At 43.6% G+C, this 23,242-nt stretch overlaps 1 protein-coding gene across 2 annotated transcripts in view; it reads left to right on the forward strand.

Moving 5' to 3' along the window:
- The window catches only part of JAK2 (Janus kinase 2), a 187,711-nt gene that overhangs the window by 67,686 nt on the left and 96,783 nt on the right, over positions 1 to 23,242 (forward strand). For both annotated transcript variants that reach the window (XM_038769577.1, XM_038769575.1), the window contains exons 5-6: positions 13,713 to 13,836; positions 15,010 to 15,127. In XM_038769577.1, the coding sequence (XP_038625505.1) occupies positions 13,713 to 13,836; positions 15,010 to 15,127 (242 nt within the window). The remainder of the gene's footprint in view (positions 1 to 13,712; positions 13,837 to 15,009; positions 15,128 to 23,242) is intronic.

Consider the following 23,242-nt stretch of genomic DNA (forward strand, 5'->3'; position numbering starts at 1 on the left):
GAGGAGGGAGTTCCAAGCCATTGGGAGGATGTGGGCAAAGGGCCGGCAACGAGATAGACAGGATCGGGGCACAGTGAGGGAGAGCTGATCAAGTGACTTAAAACCGGCAGTAAGGAGTTTCTTTACTTTCAGGCTCAAGCATAGTGGTTCTCCAGTGTGGCATAGTAAAGAAAATCAGGTAGGAGAGAAGCATAAGATACAAAAGGCTTTACCTAATGTGGGGAAAAAAACCAAAGAGAGTTACCCTGTGCAGTGTTTTTCTGTACAGTGAACTGTCAACCCTAGTTCCTCTGTGACAGTTAATAGCAAAAGCAAAGGTAACCCAAGGCTAAGAGAAGATAAATGGAAGGAGAGGATAGTAAATGACAGACTGTAAAATATTTGCTAATAGAAATGAGACAGACACCAAATACAAAGCTGAATGCAGAAAAAAGAAAAATGACTAGGGCAGGGAGCAACCCAAGGAGAGAGAAAGGAGAGATAAGAGGGAGAAAAATGGGAATGTCACCCAGTCACCCACACTGGGACAAGGATAGATGGACAATCTAAAAGGCAAACAGAAGGAGAAAATCAACACCACAAGAAGGTAGAAGCAGTAGATGGAAGAAGAGAACAAAAACATCATCATCTGTATAATCCAGGGGAAGACTGGATGATTCTGCTAGTTACAGATATGTTTAATCTGTGTATGTATGAATATTGAGCAGAAGCTCACTAAAAGTAAGTTCCTTAGCCATAGATATTTTTTTTGGCAGTTGCACCCAGAGTGCTGGGGAGGTTTATTCCCCATTAATTTTTTTTTTTTGAGAGAGAGTTTGCTCTAGGTATAAAGAGAGTACTGTTTTTGTTCAGTTTCAGGATATCACCGCAGTGGAAAATGTTGAAGTCTGACCCGTTAGAACAGGAAAACAGTCTAGGTGTTCACATCAGTGAAGTCTCTCTTTGTGAACATATTTTTCTCCCCCGGAAGAATTATGAAAGTTAACTCTGGGGACTTGCCTGGTGAAGAGAACTTGGACCAGATGATCACAAGTATTTTCTTGTATTCTATGCCAGACTATTACAAGTCCCCTCCTATGCCTGAGCAGAGCAGTGGACAACTGCTTTGCTGTAACGGACATTTTTATAACCTTAGTTTCATGGGCAGAGATATTGGATTAATTGAACATCTTTTTTCTCCAACTCCAAATCAGATCAAGTGAGAATAATTATGTGCAAACTGTGGCCTTGCTGCCAACGCTTAGTACAGTGCTCTGCACACAGTAAGCGCTCAACAAATACCATTGATTGAACCGTTGAGTAGTCCTCACTTCTCAGGGAAGCTTTCTTATAATCTTCCAGGCTTTATTTTAATACCCACTCCACCTGTATTTTTCATTACATTTTTCTTTAAACTACTCAACCATACTAGGTCAATGTAAAATGGTTGTATACTTTTAATTATTTATTTTTCTTATATAGACTAAATTATACACCAGAATAACTAAATTTTAATCAGAGAGCAGGTCAAAGTATATGATAATGTTGAAGCAAGGAAAGGGAGTCAGAAATCCTGACTTTTAGTCCTTACTCCTGTATCAGTTCATATGTGATTTTTAAGAAATAATTCTTTTTATGCTTTTTATGCTTGTGCCTCTAAAATAGTGACAGTAATACATGTAGTGGTCATGCTTGTAGAGAGATTTGTGTGTAAACTACTAATGTTCCACTTTAAAGCCCTCAGAATAGGAAACAGTGTGGCCTAAAGGTTAAGAGCCTGGGTCTGGGTTCTAATTCTGCATCTGTCACTTGTCTGCTGCTGACTTTGGGCAAGTCACGTAACTTCTCTGTGCCTCAGTTACTTCACTTGTAAAATGGAGATTAAGACTGTGAGCTCCATGTGGGACATGGACTAAATCCAATCTGATTAGCTTGTAATCAGTCGGTTAATTGTATTTATTGAACATGTACTATGTGCAGAACACTGTACTAAGTGCTTGGGAGAGTACAATACAACAATAAACTGATAGAATCCCAGACCACAATGAGCTCACAGTCTAGAGGGGGAGGCAGACATTACTATAAATAAAAAATAAAGCGCAGACATGTACATAAGTGCTGTGGGGCTGGGAGAGAGGATAAATAAAGTGAGCAAATCAGGGTGACGCAGAAGGGAGTGGAAGAAGAGGAAAAGAAGGCTTAGTGAGGGAAGGCCCCTTGGAGGTGATGTGCCTTTAATAAGTATTTGGAGGTGGGGCGAGTAATTGCCTGTAGGATATGAGGAGGGAGGGCATTCCAGGCCAGAGGCAGGACATGGGTGAGAGGTCAGTAGCAAGATTGAGATAAAGGTATAGTGAGAAGGTTAGCATTGGAGGAATGAAGGGTGCAGGCTGGGTCGTAGTAGGAGATGGCAAGGTGAGGTTGGCAGGGGCAAAGTGATTGAGTGCTTTAAACCCAATGGAGAGGAGTTTCTGTTAGATGTGGAGGTGGATAACCACTGCAGATTCTTGAGGAGTGGGGAAACGTGGCCTGAACATTTGTGTAGAAAAATGATCCGGGCAGCAGAATGAAGTATGGACCGGAGTGGGGAGAAAGAGGAAGGTGGGAGGTCAGCAAGGAGGATGATACAGTAATCAAGGTGGAATAGAATAAATGATTGGATTAACATGGTAGCAGTTTGGACAGAGAGGAAAGGGAGGATTTTAGCCATGTTGTCAAGGTCGCACCAACAGGATTTAGTGATGGATTGAATATGTGGATTGAATGAGAGAGAGCAGTCAAGGATAACGCCAAGGTTATGAGCTTGTGAGACAGGAAGGATGGTGGTGTCATCTATAGTGATGGGAAAGTCAGAGGGAATTCTGTTTTAGACATGTTAAGCTTGAGATAACTGGAAGGCATCCAAGTAGCGATGTCTCAAAGACAGGAGGAAATGTGAGACTGCAGAGAGGGAGAGAGATCAGGGCTGGAAATGGAGATTTGGGAATCATCCGCATAAAGATGGTAGTTGAAGCCATGGGAGCGAATGAGTTCTCCATGAGAGTGGGTGTAGATGGAGAACTGAACCTTGAAAGACACCCACAGTTAGGGGATGGGAAACAGAGGAGGAGACCGCAAAAGAGACTGAGAATGAACGGCCAGAGAGAGAGGAGGAGAACCAGGAGAGGACAGTGTCAGTGAAGCTGAGGTTGGATAATGTTTCCAAGAGAAGGGGGCGGTCCACAGTGTCGAAGGCATCTCAGAGTCAAGGACAATTAAGATAGAGTAGAGGCCATTGGATTTGGCAAGAAGGAGATGATTTGTGACCTTCGAGAGGGTGGTTTCTGTGCAGTGAAGGGGACGGAAGCCAGACTGGAGGGGATCAAGGAGAGAATTGGAGGAGAGGAATTTGAGACAGTGGGCGTAGACAACTCATTCAAGAAGTTTGGAGAGGAATGGTACAAGGGAGCTTGGGCGATAACTGGAGAGAGACGTGGGCTCAAGGGAGGTTTTTTTTTTAAGATGGGGAAACATGGGCTTGTTTGAAAGTAGTAGGAAAGAAGCCATTGGAGAGGGAACACTTGGAGAGGGAAGAAGGTGGGGGAGGGCAAGTGTTCTGATAAGGTGCAAAGGAATGTGGTCGGATGTGCAGATGGAGGGGGTGGTTTTTAAGAGAAGGCAGGAGATCTCCTCTAGAGATACTGCGGAGAAGGATGGGAGAGTTGAAGAAGGAGCAGGGAAGATTTTAGGGAGATCATGCCTGATAGTGTCAATTTTCTCAATAAAGTAGGTGATCAGGTCAGTAGGGACAAGGGATGGGAGAGGCAGGGGGGCAGGGGTATTGAGGAGGGAATTCTTCCTCCACCCTTCTGTGTCGCCTAGGCACTTGTGACCATACCCCATGAATACTTTGGTACTCATTCCCACCCTTACTACACTTATGTACATATCCTTATACTCTGCCACTTCCCTTATCTGTAATTTATTTTATTGTCTGTCTCCCCCATTGAATTGTAAGATCCTTTTGGGCAGAGATTGTGTCTACCAAATCTTTTGTACTCTCCCAAGTTCTTAGTATAGTTCTGTGCACAGAGTAAGTGCTCAGCAAATACCATTGATTGGCTGATCGATTATTGGTGAATCATTTTCCTAGTTTTAAAGTATGTTGTTGGTGTGTTTAAAGGTGTAATTATTCTGTTGCCTGCTAGGTAATGCCCTGGAGGAAAACTGCACAGTAAACTAGCTTTTTAAAACTACTCTTTTAATGCTAGACTATTTTAAAATTTTTGCCAGTGCATAATTTAGCATTAGTAGTAGCTGGAGTTGTCTGTTTTTATTTGCCGTTATCTTTTTAATAGTAATAATTATGGTATGTGGTAAGTACTTACTGTGATACTACTTAGATACAAAGTAGTCAGGGGCTCGCAGTCTTAATCCCCATTTTATAAATGAGGTAACTAAGGCCCAGAGAAGTGAAGTGACTTGCCCAAGGTCACACAGCAGACAAGTGGCGGTGCTGGGATTAGAACCCCTAACCTTCTGACTTCCACTCCCGGGCTCTATCCACTATACCATGCTGCTTCTCATGCTGTTACTAATACTAATACTGTTACTTCTATCCATTAAGGTAAGTAACTTAATCTCTCTGGGCACCAGTTTTCTCATCTGCAAAATGGGGGTAAAATATCTGCTCTCCCTACCTTTTAGAGTTTGAGCACCATATCTAGCAGGGACTGTGTCCTATCTGATTATTTTATACCTACCTCAGGGCTTGGCATATACTCACCTAATAGATACCGTCATTATTATTATTTGAATTCCAATTGCCTGCGTAGAACTCACACTATGCTAATGGTGGTAAATAAGGACTGAGTATGTCCTAAGCACTGGGGTAGATACTATACAGTCAGATCAGACACAGACCCTGTTCCATATGGGGCTCATCTTCTAAGAGGAGCCGTGCTAGGAGCCAAAAATGTAATAGGCCTATTGTTATGTTGGTCAATCAATGGTATTTATTGAGTGGTAAGCACTGTACTGAGAACTTGGATGACCTGATTATTTTGTATCTACCCTAGCACTTAGCCCATAGTAAGAGCGTGATAAATGCCTTAATTATTAATATTGCATTAGTAACAAGACCCGTATTCCGTGTCCTCAAGAAGCTTACAGTTTAAGAGGGGACACAGAAACATATGCCCATTATTGCAATGAATAGGGTGTGGTCAATGATCAGTAGTATCTTTTCTTCTTTTAATCTTATCTTGAAGCCTCCCCAAGGATATTTGCTCTAACCAAGTTTTCATATGGATTGAATGGAGTTATTAGAAGGAGGGACTTGAAGCTAAATAATAATAATGGTATTTGTTAAGCGCTTACTACGTGCCAAGCACTGTTCTAAATATTGCATTACCTCTGGGCTGGTCTCCCAGTAACTTAAATGACAATTCCCTTTGTGCCTGAAGGCCCGGTTCACCCATCTTCCTTTGATTTCCAAAGGGTTTTGTTATTGTGGGGAATATGCACCCAACAGAAAACAAGTATATGGTTAAAATGTCAAAAGTAGAAAGCTGTCGGAGGAACAGAGAAAAGATCAAGCACCCAAAATCGCTCATTTAAGGATCAGTTTTAAAAATAACAGTAATCAGAGATAGTTTCACCTAAGCGCTCTTGCTAGGTATAGACATTGAATACAGTTTTCTTTTTCTAATTTACTTTTTCCCAAAAAAGAAGTTTTAGAACTAGAAAAAGCTTTTCTTTCTTGCATTGATAACCCATGTACTTGCATTGTCCAAGATCTTCCACCCAGTAAGTATTGAAGTAGAAGCCCTGTGAGCCCATTGTTGGGTAGGCACCGTCTCTATATGTTGCCCACTTGTACTTCCCAAGCGCTTAGTACAGTGCTCTGCATACCATAGGCGCTCAATAAATACGATTGAATGAATGAATGAATGTCCTGCTGTTCTTGAACCTTATGTGTGTCACCTCAGATGATCCATGTACTTTTTCATTTCTCTTGAAAGAAGATAGTCATTTTTGTGAGCTTTACTTCTCCTTTTTCATCCGATTTGTGAAACCAACTGTCTTCCACCCCAAACCCTCACTCCTTCCTCTTTAGTTGTTTTGTTTTCTGTGGTCTGGCCATCTGAGCAAGAGTAGTTGTAAAATTTCTTTAAAAGTACTTTTAATTCCCTTTTTGCTCCCTTTTCTCTGAATAATGATGCTGTTTCCTCTCCGTTTGAAAGGAGCATTTTTATCCATAAATAGTAGAGTCTTTTTCGTGACAAAGACTAACAATTGAACCCCACAATTCTTTTTTTCTATCAGAATTTTCTTAGATTAGTTCCCTTTTTGCTAGCACTCAGTAAATACCACTGATTATTTGATAGAGTTCTGATAAAGACTGACTCATGCCTTCATCCTGTTTATAATTCTCCATCCCACTTACATTCTCTTTTCATGTGTCTGGGAAAGTAGACTTGGAATACGTATCAAAATAGAAGACAGCTACTTAGTATCACTTCAAGTTTGGACTTGACTTTCTGCCAGAGTAGCCTTAAAATCATGGTGAATGGCTGCTTAGAGGGCTTGCCTGGCATTCCATGTTCAGAGATTAAAATGTCCTTGATAGCTGTTCATTGGTGTTGTTATAGAAGTTTGAGTTGCCAGTCATCACGCTCTCTCACTTATCTTCTTCCTGTTTTAATTGTTTCTTAGAACACAAATGTTGTCTTGCTGATATTCTTTCAGCCCTCTTATAGTTGTCCTCAAAGCATCTTATTGTATTTCTTTCATAATTTTCCAGGTGAAAAAAAATAAAGCATGTTGAAATATTTGAAATCTGTCTGAATTTTGCCATAGTTTGCATCTGTTAATTTAAGGTTTAGGGTGTAGAAAACAGCTGATCCTATACACGCTGTTATAGCCATGACAAAGCAATGGAACCCAAAACAAGTTCAAAGCAGGGAATTTGAAAACTATAACCTTTATGCAAAATGCTTCAACATTCTCCCATTTCTCATTAACTAATTCAGCTTGAAACCAGTGAAGTCTTCTAACATTTTTTTTGTTTTCTTTATTATGTGATGCCATTATGCTTTTTCCAGATACACGATAGCTAGGAGTAAATTCCTGTATTCCTGTAAAAGTTATTTGGCTGTTTTTGAACTTCCATTCCTTTTCTAGTGATCTAACAAGTAGCGTGCTTTTATTTCATAATGAGAAAAGTATAGCAGAAGTTAATGTATGACCATGTGTGACAGAGTTCAATTTTTTTTCAGTAATGACAACTTGAATAATATCCTTGACTTGATGTTGGCTTCAGGTGGAAATACTGTTATGATGCAGTCTTTCATTCATTCAGTCATATCTATTGAGCGTTAATTTTTGAGAGCAATAAGAATCTGATCAATTCATACTTGATAATAAAGCAGAAGCATAGTTTTGTCTTTTCTGTGGCAAGTTTTCCTCTTTTAGTTGAAGTGGAGGTCTTGATATATAAGTTTATTTATGTCTCCAGTCTAGATGAGAATTGTTTTTTCTATGGCTACAGAACTGGTTCACAGAGACAGAAATTTGGCTATGAGTCAAGGCAACTAATGTAAATTTAGCACATTTTAGATTGTAAAGAACAGAGGATAGGCCTAAAATAAATCAGGTCATGAAGAATTAGAATTTTAGGGAGCTCTGCCTTCCCTCTCCAGTTCCATTCTCCTTTTCCTTTTCATTTGCTCTTTTTTATTGCCCTTCTGCTCTACTGCCTGCCACCTGAGGTACTGCACTTTGAAACAAGTTTTTTCTTTCATTTCTTATTTCCTGTTATCATTTTGTTATGTTTTTATGAGGTCTCTGTGTCCTCTGACAATATTTCTTGGCAAGTGCTTGCATTTGAGAATGAGTAGGATGGATTGAATGTGTCTAGTGTGATTGATATTTGAAATGGACTGATAGGAATCTTTGGAGGAGATAAGATATTTTTGAGGGTTCCTGGAATATTTCGAGACATCTGAAGTCTTGGATGGGCCATAAATGTGGAAACCACACCAAACAAACTCCGGAAATGTGGGTTTGTACCCGGCTAGTGTGGCAATCAATCAGTGGTCTTTATTGAGTACTTACAGTGTGCAGAGTGCTGTACTAAGTGCTTGGGAAAGTACAATACAGTAGAGTAGTGGGCATGATCCCTACTTACAAGGAGCTTACAGTCTACAGGATCCAAAAATGGCACTGGCGTATAATAATAATAATGATGGTATTTGTTAAGCACTTACTATGTGCCAAGCACTGTTCTAAGCGCTGGGTTAGATACAAGGTAATCAGTTTGTCCCACATGGGGCTCACAGTCTTAATCCCCATTTTACAGATGAGGTAACTGAGGCACAAAGAAGTTAAATCTTGACACATAGTAAGCGCTGAACAAATACCATTATTATTATTATTATTATTATTATTATTATTATTATTATTAAATGGCTTGCCTGAGGTCACAAAACAGGCAAGTGGCGGAGCCAGGATTAGAACCCACGTCCTCTGACTCGCAAGCCCGTGCTCTTGCCACTAAGCCACACCTTTGTCAAAGGGTCCCCTCCCTCCTATATAGTCTATTAAAATGTTTTTCCATGCAAATCGTCTTATTTTCAAGTGCTTATAACTCCCAGTCACTCAGGAAACAGTAAGGGCAACAGTAGTGAAAAGAATAATCAGTGAGTATTGCAGTATCAAAAATAAAAACCAGTTTTTACCAGTACAAACAGGTACCCTGACCTGCACAAGAATAGAAACCCAGGTGTTTCTATTTCTGTTCTATTCCTAGTTGACTCAGCTCTCCCTGTCCTCGGTGGCTGACCTAGAGATCTCAACGGGACAGGGGAGAGGCAGGGTCTTGGGCTCTGCCTTTCAGCAGGAAGTAGAAAGTCAGACAGCGGGACACCGGGCCCAGTTGGATGGAAACCCAGGTGTCCTATAGTTCTGTACTCTGAGGCTCCCCATTTGGGTGTGGCCGGGCCCCAGTGTGTAGTGAGGGTTGAAGGAGTTTGGCCTGGGATTTCCGCAGTCCGGCCCACTCTTGCTTGTGGGCAGGCGAGGCGGGGGTAGGGGAGATCTGTGCCCTGCCCCTTTGCCAGTAACCTGGTTGGAACAGAGCTGGAGGAGAGAGGAGGTTGGGGAGACCTCGCCGATTGTGTTCAACTGGATCACCCCTGCATCAGTGGGGTGCCTGGTCCCCCAAGCATCTCCTTCTGTATTGTCCTTTCCTAAGCACTTAGTACAGTGCTCTGGATGCAGTAAGTGCTCAATAAACACCATTGATGGATTGATTGGTGCCATAGGGGTCGTTCCCCTTATTCTGGGATGGGATGACCCAAGGCCCCGCCTTGAGGTGGCCACATGATGGTCCTTGCTGGTCATGCCACATAATGGAAAGTTTTCACATGTGCCCGTCCTATAATGCTTTTTTTTTTCTTTTTAATGGTATTTATTAAGCCCTTACCACTGTCAAGCACTGTTCTAAGCCCTGGGGTAGATAGAAGTTTATCAAGTTGGACACAGTCCTTGTCCCACATGGGGTTCACAGTCTAAATTGCAGGGAGGATGATTTAATCCCCATTTTACGGATGAGATAACTGAGGGACAGAGAAGTTAAGCGACTTGCCCAAGTCAATCACTAAGCATTTGGGAGAATGCAATATAACAGTATAAATGTTATTATTATACATAATATTATTATATATATGATTAGCTCTCAATCGTATTTATTGAACTCTTACTATGTGCCGAGCACTATACTATGCACTTGGGAGAGTATGATATAACAGAGTTGGTAGACATGCTCCCTGCCCACGACGAGCATACAATTGATTGTGAAATCTCCCCAAATAGCGGTTGGTTAACTGTTATGTACATATCTGGCCCATCTCTATGTGAGGTCAGGTATAGTTAGGCTTCAGGTCAGGCTTCAGGGGAAGCAGCGTGGCTCAGTGGAAAGAGCATGGGCTTGGGAGTCAGCGATCATGGGTTCGAATCCTGGCTCAGCCACTTGTCAGCTGTGTGACCTTGGGCAAGCCACTTAACTTCTCTGTGTCTGTTACCTCATCTGTAAAATGGGGATTAAGACTGTGAGCCCCTGTGGAACAACCTGATCACCTTGTAACCTCCCCAGCTCTTAGAACAGTGCTTTGCACAAAGTAAGCGCTTAATAAATGCCATTATTATTATTATTATTATTATTCTTATCTGTAAAATGGAGATTAAGACTGTGAGCCCCAAGTGGGACAACCTGATCACCTTGCATCCCCCCAGCGCTTAGAACAGTGCTTCGCACATAGTAAGCACTTAACAGATATCACCATTATTATAGTTAGGTATAGTAGGTTGGCCATTTGTCATGTTTTATATTGAATATTTTGGTTTCGCTGCTGGTTTCTATGACTGACACAGTGCCAGAGTTCATACGCCTCTGGAAGGGGAACTCAATAGCTGTGGAACAAGTGGAAGGGTCAGGATCCCCAGGAGAAGCAGCGTGGTCCTCTGGGAGTCAGAGGACCTGGCTCCTCCTCCCCCTCCCATCCCTTTACTGTAGGGGTTCCTCAAGGTTCAGTTCTTGGTCCCCTTCTGTACTCGATCTACACTCACTCCCTGGTGACCTCATTCGCTCCCAGGGCTTCAACTATCATCTCAATGCTGATGACACCCAAATCTACATCTCTGCCCCTGCTCTCTCCCCCTCCCTCCAGGCTCACATTTCCTCCTGCCTTCAGGACATCTCCATCTGGATGTCTGCCCGCCACCTAAAACTCAACATGTCCAAGACTGAACTCCTTGTCTTCCCTCCCAAACCCTGCCCTCTCCCTGACTTTCCCATCTCTGTTGACGGCACTACCATCCTTCCCGTCTCACAAGCCCGCAACCTTGGTGTCATCCTCGACTCCGCTCTCTCGTTCACCCCTCACATCCAAGCCGTCACCAAAACCTGCCGGTCTCAGCTCCGCAACATTGCCAAGATCTGCCCTTCCCTCTCCATCCAAACTGCTACCCTGCTCGTTCAATCTCTCATCCTATCCTGTCTGGACTACTGCATCAGCCTCCTCTCTGATCTCCCATCCTCGTGTCTCTCCCCACTTCAATCCATACTTCACGCCGCTGCCCGGATTGTCTTTGTCCAGAAACGCTCTGGGCATGTTACTCCCCTCCTCAAAAATCTCCAGTGGCTACCAATCAGTCTGCACATCAGGCAGAAACTCCTCACCCTCGGCTTCAAGGCTGTCCATCACCTCGCCCCCTCCTACCTCACCTCCCTTCTCTCCTTCTCCAGCCCAGCCCGCACCCTCCGCTCCTCTGCCGCTAATCTCCTCACCGTGCCTTGTTCTTGCCTGTCCCGCCGTCGACCCCTGGCCCACGTCATCCCCCTGGCCTGGAATGCCCTCCCTCCCAACATCTGCCAAGCTAGCTCTCTTCCTCCCTTCAAGGCCCTACTGAGAGCTCACCTCCTCCAGCAGGCCTCCCCAGACTGAGCCCCCTCCTTCCTCTCCCCCTCATCCCCCTCTCCACCTTCCCCATCTTACCTCCTTCCCTTCCCCACAGCACCTGTATATATGTATATATGTTTGTACATATTTATTACTCTATTTATTTTACTTGTACATATCTATTCTATTTATTTTATTTTGTTAATTTGTTTGGTTTTGTTCTCTGTCTCCCCCTTCTAGACTGTGAGCCCACTGTTGAGTAGGGACTGTCTCTATATGTCGCCAACTTGTACTTCCCAAGTACTTAGTACAGTGCTCTGCACACAGTAAGCGCTCAATAAATACGATTGATTGATTCCCCCTGCCTTGCCTCCTTCCCCTCCTCACAGCACCTGTATATATGTATATATGTTTGTATGTATTTATTACTCTATTTTATTTGTACATATTCTATTTATTTTATTTTGTTAATATGTTTTGTTTTGTTCTGTGTCCCCCCCTTCTAGACTGTGAGCCCACTGTTGGGTAGGGATCGTCTCTATATGTTGCCAACTTGTACTTCCCAAGCGCTTAGTACAGTGCTCTGCACAGAGTAAGCACTCAATAAATACGATTGAATGAATGAATGAATGAATTCTAATCCCGGCTCTGCCGATTGCTTGCTGTGTGACCCATGTTATATTATATTATGTCACTTTGAGATGGAACAGACATGCACGCAACATTTAACCAGTTGCTATCTGGGAAGAGTGCACAATCAGTCAACCAATGGTATGGTATGCTCCTTGTGGGTAAGGAATGTGGTTACCAACTCTGTTATATTGTATATTAATCAATTGAGAGCTATGTGCAGAGCACTGTACTAAGCACGTGGGCGAATGCAATACCACAGAGTTGGTAGACACGTTCTCCGCCCACAACGAGCTTACAGTCTAGAGGGCAGAGCAGTACTGTGAACTTCTTTCTCTTTCATCCCCAGCTCCTTTGTGCTGTAAACAAAAATAAGAGACTTGCCCCAAATTCTACAATTTTTTCCAGGTTTCTGTCCTCCTTCTTCAGGCCTCTGTCCTTGCTGGGAAGAGGGGGAGTATGAGTGGGCTAATGTGGGCAATGTGTTTAGGTGGGGGGAGCGCCCAGGACTCGGAACAGCCATATAGCCTGGGCCTTTCCAGCAGGGGACTCAGGGATCATTTCTCTTAAATAATGGTGGCATTTATTAAGTGCGTACTATGTGCTACTTCATCATCATAGGTTTAGTTTGATCTTTTAAATTTCTTATGCTATTTTCCGCTTCACCTCTTCACCAATATGCAACCCCCCCGCCCTCCTTCAGGGTCTATTAAAAACCCAATTTTTTGGATGAAATTTTTGATTACTGGTTAGGTTTTCCATCCAGCTTCTCTAGTACCTATAGATTCTTCCATTGAATAGCTCTGTAAATCTCATTTCTAGTGTAATATTCTAGCTCCGTGTTCTAGGACTTTATATTTTTAATCGCCATTCATGTTCCCAAGTCAGAGTGTTTTTTCTTTTTCTTTTGTTCTTATATGGCAAGATACTCAGAGGCCAAGCACTATCTCTTACATTTCTTTTATAATTCCCAACAGCACCTAAGTCAGGGCTCTGCACAAAACAGGCATTTAATAAGTGCTGTGGATGAAAATGAACAAAAGCTCTATTAAGGGAGTATAAACTGTGTTTAGATTAGAGAAAATTGAATAATGAAGCTCTTCATTACCAAATGAGTACTCAGACCTGGTTTTACACTAACATATGAATCTGCAACTAAGTCTATGGCTACACGAGCACAGTGAACTGAAGAGATGAGTAATATCTAGTGAACCTTATCAACAATAGCAGCTGATAGAATCATTCCAACCAAAATGCGTGTCCCTCCTCCCCATGCCACCATTTTTCTCTCCGTGATTTTTAAAAAATAATTGAATGTCTTAATTTCACGTTGCTTGCATACGTCCTCCCCCTTTCCCTGTGAGTCTTGGGGTGGAAGAAGATGAGGTCCCCTCTGGAGAGAGTGGCAGGGGAAACTGTGTCATCTGGGGACAGCCAGGTTTTAGTGATGGCGAGGAGAGGTGGCGACTGGTTCGGGAACAGGTCAGTGATGAAGGGAAGCTTTCTTGGGATGGAGCAGAGTTCCACAGTCTGCACTTAGCCGAGGCTGGGGGAGGGGTAGGTACAAGGGGTGGGTAGGGGTTGGATGGGAATGAACGGTTATGGCTTTATTCATATTACTGAAAATTATCTCTAATAATTTCCTTTCTGCTGCTTTTCTAGGTGTCACACCTGTGTATCATAACATGTTTGCTCTAATGTGTGAGACAGAGAGGACCTGGTATCCTCCCAACCATGTCTTCCATATAGATGAGTCAACCAAGCACACCATCCTGTACCGAATAAGGTAGTGAAATTATTCATTTGGTGTTGAGTGGAAGAAAACAAGTAGCATGTGATTCATTATTAAGTTAGTTAGAAAAAAACAAGGCATTGAAACCAACGGAGAGCAAAATGAAAAATCCAAACATAACTTATTATATGTATGCAGTTTCTAAGTGAGCCCGCTGAAATTTTTAGTTTTGGAAAGATCGTGATTTTTTTTTCCTGTTGTGTTTTTGTTGTTCTTGTTGTTAGTCAAATTAAAGTAATATTGGAGACTTCTCAGTTTAAAAAGAAAAGCAGCAGAAGTTAAGGCCTTCATTAAAAGTCAGTTAACACGATAAATATGCCTGACAAAGGTATCTAATATAATTAGGATGTTCATGGTAGGGGTGCTTAATTTTTCATTCACTGAACAAGAGATAATCTGTTTTTGAAAAGCGTCATTCCAGAGCCGTAAGTTCACTTGTTTAGCCGCCTTATCATAAACCTTCCTGGAAGGGTTAGCAGCCTTGTACAGGTGAGCTTCTGGATATGCGCTATTTAGAGACGGAGCTACGGGGTGGGGGCAGTGATCATATGCTCTCCTGCATTCCCGCTTCCCTCAAGATGGGCTTCCATACACATTCCTTTGAGATGATGATGGTGGTATTTGTTAAGGGTTTGCATAAGAGATCACATTGCAAAAGTTGTGGAGGAATCAGGGAGTGATTCTCTAGTTGAATTTGGAATAAGCCTGGTTTGAATAGAAAATATGAGAGCAGGGCAAAGGGAGTTTGTTCATCTCTAGACTGTAGTGCGCCGCCCCCCCCCCCCCCCCCCCCCACTTCTAGTCTGTAAGCTTGTTATGGGCAGGGAACGTGCCCCCTAATTATGGATTGTAATTAGAGTCAATCTCTAATCGAATTGTACTCTCCCAAGCGCTTTGTACAGTGCTCTGCACCTAGTAAGCGCTCAATGAATGGCACTGATTGATCGATTCTCCTCTTGGCAGCTCCATGGTGGTGTGTTGTTGGGTCCCCCAGACCTAAAATATCAGTTATGTTCGGTCCATTTGCTATTGTTGAGTAATACTTATTAACCGTCAGAGTGGTAGGTGCTGAACAAAACTCCCTCTCTCAAGAAGCACACATATATCTACCTGCTTTCCATAATTCAGATGAATTTAGCCTCAGTACTCTAATCATGTGTCTTACAGGTTTTACTTTCCTCACTGGTATTGTAATGGAGATAAGCGAGCCTACCGACATGGGATTTCTCGAGGTGCTGAGGCCCCTCTTCTTGATGATTTTGTCATGTCTTACCTCTTTGCTCAGGTATGGCTTTTGGTTTATGGCTACCTTCCCTGATTTTGATAAACTTTTGGTCTCTTAACTCTCCCCTCCTCTCTGTATTCTCCAATAGTCAGAGGCAGCTTCATACAGGGACGGTCTTTGTCATAGACCAAATGTGGAGAAGGGCAGAGAGTTCGATGTTTTGTGTCAGTTCTCAGCCTAGGCATTACCGTAGCCAACCTGATTAACTTGTGTCTACCCCAGGGCTTAGAACAGTGCTTGGCACATAGTAAGTGCTTAACAAGTACAAGTAACAAGTAGAGAAGCAGCGTGGCTCAGTGGGAAAGAGCACAGGCTTTGGAGTCAGAGGTCATGGGTTCAAATCCCGGCTCTGTCAATTGACTGCTGTGTGACTTTGGGCAAGTCACTTAACTTCTCTGTGCCTCAGTGACCTCACCTGTAAAATGGGGATTAAGACTGTGAGCCCCCCGTGGGACAACCTGATCACCTTGTAACCTCCCCAGTGCTTAGAACAGTGCTTTGCACATAGTAAGCGCTTAATAAATGCCATTATTATTAAGTACTCTTAATACTAAATGCAATTGAATGAAATTATGATTATTATTAGATCAATAAAACCAAGGACCTTGTGGCTGGAGGCAGCGTAATACAGTCTAATTTTACCGAGATTCCTCTAGTTGGCCATTTAGTCATCACTACTGTAGATCCTTTCAGAGAGGGCTCTGTCAGTTATAGCCCAAAACAGGTGTGGTTTCTCTAGGGATTTAAAATTCTCATGTAGAACTCCTGTAGCTATGTGTTTCCCAGACCTTTCATGTGGACTCAGAGACAGAGTAGCTGCCAGAGGAAAAAAAATATGCTGCTTTTTAAGCTGTTTGAATTGTTACATCACCTAGGAATCTATAGTTCTGATAGTACTTGGAAGTCTGGTATATAAGAAGTGAAACCAAAAAGAGTACTTCCCTGACAATCCTATTGTTTCATGCCAGCCTCCTCCCTGCAAAAATATTTGTAAACTACCAAAATTGAATCTGTGAAGATGCCATTTGCCATTGAATTGGTATATTAAAAGTGCCTAAAACAATGCCTCGGGAGGATTAATGGGGGCTAAAAGAGGCTATTACTACTATCACTATTAATACAGATACTTTCTGTATTGCTTGCCTAAATTTGTTGCCATTTTTGCTTTGCTCCCTGAGGAGGACATGGGGACCACCTCAAATAATGATGGTAAATGTTTTTGTTAAGGGGCCAAGCACTGTATTAAGAAAGCCATATGTTCTAATCCCAACACTGCCAGTTGCCGGCTGTGTGACCTTGGGCAAATCACTTCACTTCTCCGTGCCTCAGTTTTTAAGTGTAGTAGTGTCTTTTAGACTGTGAGCCCACCTTTTAGACTGTGAGCCCACCTTTTAGACTGTGAGCCCACTGTTGGGTAGGGACTGTCTCTATGTGATGCCAATTTGTACTTCCCAAGCGCTTAGTACAGTGCTCTGCACATAGTAAGCGCTCAATAAATACGATTGATTGATTGATAGTGTGGCAAGACTAAAGCCTTGGCAAACAGTAACCTGGCTGGGGTGTCTGGGATCTATTTTAAAGGATGAAGTAATTTTATTGATCTCTTTGGAGTTTTTAGTTGCTGATCCCAAACATCCAGCCAACAATGAATGGGGCCAGGGTGTAAAATGGGGATTGAGACTTTCAGCCCCCCGTGGGACAGGGACTGCGTCTAACCCGATTTGCTTGTTTCCACCCCAGTGCTCAGTACAGTGCTTGGCACATAGAAAGCGCTTAACAAATACCATAGTCATTGTAATTATTATTAAGAGCTGGTGGGGTAGGATGCAAGGCAGTCCAGTCAGACAGCCCCAGCCCCACATGGTCTAAGGAGGAGGGAGAACTACTATTTATAGCAGCACCTTCTCGTGCCCCCTACATGAAACTGAGTCAGATTTTGGATGTTGGGTATGGGGGAGTCAGTGTCGACCCTGGCTGGGCTGGGCTCAGACTGGAGACACATGCTTCCGGGCATACCCTACAGCTCGCTTCTAGGGCCGTGTTGAACCAGGGGGCAGCGGAAGATGAGACTGAGGCTCTTTTTTAGCACACAAGGGCTGTACGCTGTTGGAACGCTAAATTCCAGCCCTCTCGAGTGATGATCATCCTTGTACGCTTAGGCAGAAGTGCCATCCAGAAATGAAGCAAGTGCCTGGATTTGAGCCGGACACCACGGTCTCGGTGCTTTATTTAATCTGGGCAGAGACTGGGGACTGAGTCAGGTAGGCCAGCCTGCAACAATTTGTCCCCCACAAACCCTTTGTAGCCTCAGACTTTCACCTTGGCCCCATTCATGGTTGGCTGGACGTTTGGCATCAGCCACGAAAAAATCCAAAGAGACCAATAAAATTACTTCATCCTTCAAAATGGATCCCGGACACCCCAACCAGGTTACAATAGGACAAGGATTTAGTTTTGCCACGCTACTACACTTAAAAAGCCCGGTGACTGACAACAGAGTACTGACAACCGAGGATTCTATTCAACCAGGTGTCAGGAAGTCAGAGAGTGGCAACTAAGCCCCAACTGACTTCTCCTCTTGTTTCTTGGGTGATGGTTTGAGAGTTCAAAAGCTGAAGCTAGTGAAACAAGAAGAGAACCACTACTATTGTGGTTCTTTTTATAGTACTGAAACGAACTGAGAGGAGGCGAGTATTTTCAGATCCTCTCAGTTCCCTTCAGAATTAAAGCCAGCACCGTACATTTGTCGTCTTAGTGTCAGGGCGCCTACTTGCCAGTGTTTGCTGGTTGTGGCTTTATGTGGCGCTTAATACAGTGCTCTGCACACAGTAAGCACTTAATAAATGCACTTGATTAATTGATTGATCTTTGATGACCAAGCCAGATCAGATGGACTGCCAGAGTATGCCCTCCTAAAAATCACATCTTCCCCAAGAACCCTTCCCTGGGGAACCCTCATTTCCCCTACCCATCCACCGCTCTGCATCACCTATGTACTCGGATCTGTACCTCTTAAACTCTTGATAGTCACACCTCAGCATTTTATGTACATTTCCCCTATCTGGAATTTGTTTCAGTGTCTGTCTCCCCCTCCAAACTGAAAGCTCCCTGTGGTGAGGTATCGTGTCTGCCCTGAGAAAGCAGCGTGGTCTAGTGGAAAGAGCCACAGGCCTGGGAGTCAGAGGATCTGGGTTCTAATCCTGACTCTGCCCCTTGTCTTTTATGTGACCCGGGACAAGTCATTTAACTTCTCAGTGCCTCAGTTCTGTCATCTGTAAAATGGGGATTAAATCCTATTCCCTCTTACCTAGACTGTGAGCACCATGTGGGACTGGAACTCTTTCCAACCTGATTATCTTGTATCTACACAGTGCTTACACCAATGCTGGGTACATTGTCAACACTTAACAAATACCCTAATTGTTAGTAATTATTATTATTAATATTATTACCTACTCAGTGGTATTGTATTTTTCCCAAGTGCTTAGTACAGTGCTCTGCACACAGTAAGTGCTCAGTTTTCTAGACTGTGAGTCTGTTGTTGGGTAGGGATTGTCTCTGTTGCTGAATTGTACTTTGCAAGCATTTAGTATGGTGCTGTTCACAAAGTAAGCACTCAATAAATATGATTGAATGATTGAATTTAATACCGTTGATTGAGGTACAATAGCAATTGATATCACTGCAGTAGTAATTGTTATTAATTATTATTATTATTCACTCTGTTGTACTTTCCTGAGATTTTAGTGAAGTGCTCTGCACACAGTAAATGCTCAATTAATACAACTGATTGATTGATTGAGGTGCAACAGCAATGGATATCACTGCACTGGTAGAACTGAAGGCAGCCCCTCCTCGTCATCCAAACATAACAGTAACAATAATGATATTAAAAATAGCATTTGTTAAGAACTTACTGTGTGCTAGTCACTGAGCTGAGTGCTGGGGCAGTTACAAGATAATGAGATGACATGCATTCCTCTGGGCTCCCAGTCTGAGAGAGAGTGAACAGGTATTTAATCCCCATCTAATCCCTCCTCTTGTGCCTCTGACCCAATCCCTTCTATTCTTCTCTCCCTGACCACTATCTTCAACTGTTCACTTTCCAATAGCTTCTTCCCTACTACTTTCCAACTTGCTCCTGTATCCTTAAAAACCCCTCCCTTGATTCCCACGGATCCCTCCAGGTCTTTCCCCATCTCCCTCCTCTCATTCCTCCCCAAATTTCAAGTTTGAGTTATCTACACCTGCTGCCTTCAATGTCTCTCCTCCAATTCTCTTCTTGACTCCCTCCATTTTGATTTCCACCCCCTTCACGCCATAGAAACGTCCCTCTCTGAGGTTACCAATGACCTTCTCCTTGCCAAATCCGACAGCCTCTACTCCATCTTAATCCTCCGTGACTCCTTGAAACACTAGTTTCACTGACTCTGTTCTCTCCTGGCTCCGCCTCTATCTCCCTGGTCATTCCTTCTCGGTCTCTTTCGCGGGCTTCTCCTCTGCTTTCCACCCTCTAACTGTGAGAGTCCCTCAAGGCTCAGTTCTGGGTCCCCTTCTATTCTCCATCTACACCCGCTCCCATGGAGGACTCCTTCACTCTCATGGCTTCAACTACCATCTCTATGCAGATGATTCCCAAATCTACCTCTCCAGCCCTGACCTCTCTCCTTCTCTGCAGTCTCATATTTCCTCCTGCCTTCAGGACATCTCTACCTGGATATCCAACTGACCCCTCAAGCTAAACAGTCCAAAACAGAACTCCGCTCAGTCAATCAATTGTATGTATTGAGAGCTTTCTATGTTCAGAGCACTGTGCTGAGCACTTGGCAGAGTACAGTATAACAGAGTTGGTAGACATGTTCCTTCCCCACAACAAGCTTACAGTCTAGAGTTTACAGTATTCTCCCTTTGATTTTTCATCACTATAGACAGCACCACCAGGACCTTAAATGGCATTATCCTAGACTCGTCTCTTTCATTCACCCTACATATTCAGTCTGTCACTGAATCCTGTCGGTTCTACCTTCACGACATTACTAAAAATCCACCCTTTCCTCTCTATCCAAAATGCCGCTGTGCTGATCCAAGCACTTAATTCTATCCTGCCTTGATGACTGCATCTTCCTTTTTGCTGACCTCCCTGCCTCCTGTCTCTCCCCAATCCAGTCGGCACTTCACTCTACTGCTCAGATCATTTTTTTCTCAAAAAACATTGACCACATCTCTCCACTCCTCGGGATCCTCCAGTGGTTGCCCATCCACCTCTGCACTAAACAGAAGTTCATTGCCACTAGTTTTTAAAACACTCCCACAGCTCACCCCCTCCTGCTTTACCTGACCCGATTTCCTATTACAACCCAGTCTGCTCACTCTGCTGCTCTAACACCAGTTTACTCACTGTACCTCCATCTAATCTATCTTACTTCTGACCCCTTGCCCACTCCCTGCCTCTGACATAATAATAATAATGATGGCATTTGTTAAGTGCTTACTGTGTGCAAAGCACTGTTCTAAGCACTGGGGAGGTTACAAGGTGATCAGGTTGTCCCATGGGGGGCTCACAGTCTTAATCCCCATTTTACAGCTGAGGTAACTGAGGCACGGAGAAATTAAATGACTTGCCCAAAGTCACACAGCTGATAATTGGCTGGGCCGGGATTTGAACCCATGAACTGTGACTTCAAAGCCCGTGCTCTTTCCACTGAGCCACACTGCTTCTCTAACATGGAACTCCCTCCCCCTCCATGTAAGACAGATCACTTCTCTCCCCTTCTTCAAAGCCTTATTAAAGTCACATCTCCTCCAGGAGGCCCTCCCCTATAACCTCTCCCTTCTGCAGTTCCCATACAACTTGGATCTATACCCTCTAAGCACTTGATATTTGCCCCTCAGTACTTAAGTAACTTATGTAAGTATCGAGCTGTAATTCATTTGTTTGTATTAATGTCTGCTCCTTTCCCTCCCACCCCCCTGCCACCATAGAAGTTGCTGCTGGGCTATATAAAGCTCCCAAAGGGGAGTAGTATCATACTCTCCTAAGTGCTTAATACAGTGCTCTTTACAGAGTAAGTGCTCAATAAATACCAATCAATCAATCAATCGTATTTATTGAGCGCTTACTGTGTGCAGAGCACTGTACTAAGCACTTGGGAAGTACAAATTGGCAACATATAGAGACAGTCCCTACCCAACAGTGGGCTCACAGTCTAGAAGGGGGAGACAGAGAACAAAACCAAACATATTAACAAAATAAAATAAATAGAATAGATATGTACAAGTAAAATAAATAAATAAATAAACAGAGTAATAAATATGTACAAACATATATACATGTATGCAGGTGTTGTGGGGAAGGGAAGGAGGTAAGATGGGGGGATGGAGGGGGATGGGGGGAAAGGAAGGAGGGGGCTCAGTCTGGGAAGGCCTCCTGGAGGAGGTGATCTCTCAGTAGGGCCTTGAAGGGAGGAAGAGAGCTAGCTTGGCGGATGTTGGGAGGGAGGGCAGTCCAGGCCAGGGGGATGACGTGGGCCGGGGATCGACGGCGGGACAGGCGAGAACGAGGCACAGTGAGGAGATTAGCAGCAGAGGAGCGGAGGGTGCGGGCTGGGCTGTAGAAGGAGAGAAGGGAGGTGAGGTAGGAGGGGGTGAGGTGATGGAGAGCCTTAAAGCTGAGGGTGAGGAGTTTCTGCCTGATGCGCAGATTGATTGGTAGCCACTGGAGATTTTTGAGGAGGGGAGTAACATGCCCAAAACGTTTCTGGACGAAGACAATCCGGGCAGCGTCGTGAAGTATGGATTGAAGTGGGGAGAGACACGAGGATGGGAGATCAGAGAGGAGGCTGATGCAGTAGTCCAGATGGGATAGGATGAGAGCTTGAAAGAGCAGGGTAGCGGTTTGGATGGAGAGGAAAGGGCAGATCTTGGCAATGTTGCGGAGCTGAGACCGGCTGGTTTTGGTGATGGCTTGGATGTGAGGGGTGAATGAGAGAGCGTAGTCGAGGATGACACCAAGGTTGTGGGCTTGTGAGACGGGAAGGATGGTAGTGCCGTCAACAGTGATGGGAAAGTCAGGGAGAGGGCAGGGTTTGGGAGGGAAGACCACTGATTAATCGATTGATTAAGACAGCTGCAGTGGTAGTAGCAGGATTATGCTTGGTTTAACGTAGAACCAGGTCGTCAGTGGCTGAAGTCATTAGCGTGCCAACCCTGTGGAGCACTGTGCACTTGGCAGATGGGGACAGAACTTCATCCGTCAGTAAACTGCCATGGCCAGCCAATAAAAGGGCAAGGCGACTGTTAATAGTTCATATAGTTAATATGATGATTCCTCCATGGAGACCTGACTCTGCAGCTGGCCACTTCTAACAGGCGGATTGGTAGGTCAAGAAGGTTTTCTCAAAAAGTCAAAAATCACACATTGATCATAAGGCGAAATGAGAGTTCCTAAAAAATCAAAGCAGAGATCACCCAGTTATTGGGCATCCCTGGAGGGACTGAAGTATCTGACATGGAACTCTAGACTGTAAGCTCATTGTGGGCAGGGAGCGTGTCTACCAACTCTGTTACATTGTATTCTCCTAAGTGCTTAGTTCCGTGCTGTGCACACAGTAAAGGTTCAATAAATATGGTTTATTGAAGTCTCCGTAGCCTTTTCTTTTCTCCCTTTTACTGTGGTTATTCAGCAAGCATACAGCCACACTGGCACAGAAACAACTCTCTTCCCATTCTTCACATTCGTTGTTTTCAGAAAATAGCTGTGCTCTTTGCCTTTCTTTCTTCTGTGACTGTGACCATGGCCCAGGTTCCTTATTTGATATGTTCCTTATCTAAAATGCTAAATATTGAATTTTCAAGTGTGGGGGTTGAGATTTAAATTAGTTCCTTTATTTCATATATTGAAATCCCTATGCTGCTGCAAAACCAATTGAATTCACGTTAAAGTTGCAAGTCTCTCTTCATATCCTTTTAATCTTATGGTACTGAAGAAATTCAACAATCCTGGCATATTAGCAAGGAGAGGCAGAATGAGCAAAACTTTTTAATCAATGTGACATAACCAGCGTTTATCAGTGTTTCATGGTTCCCCGCTTCAGTCTATACTTCACTCTGCTGCTT

The sequence above is a fragment of the Tachyglossus aculeatus genome, chromosome X4, assembly GCF_015852505.1.
Source record: "Tachyglossus aculeatus isolate mTacAcu1 chromosome X4, mTacAcu1.pri, whole genome shotgun sequence".
NCBI classification, from domain to species: Eukaryota; Metazoa; Chordata; class Mammalia; order Monotremata; family Tachyglossidae; genus Tachyglossus; species Tachyglossus aculeatus.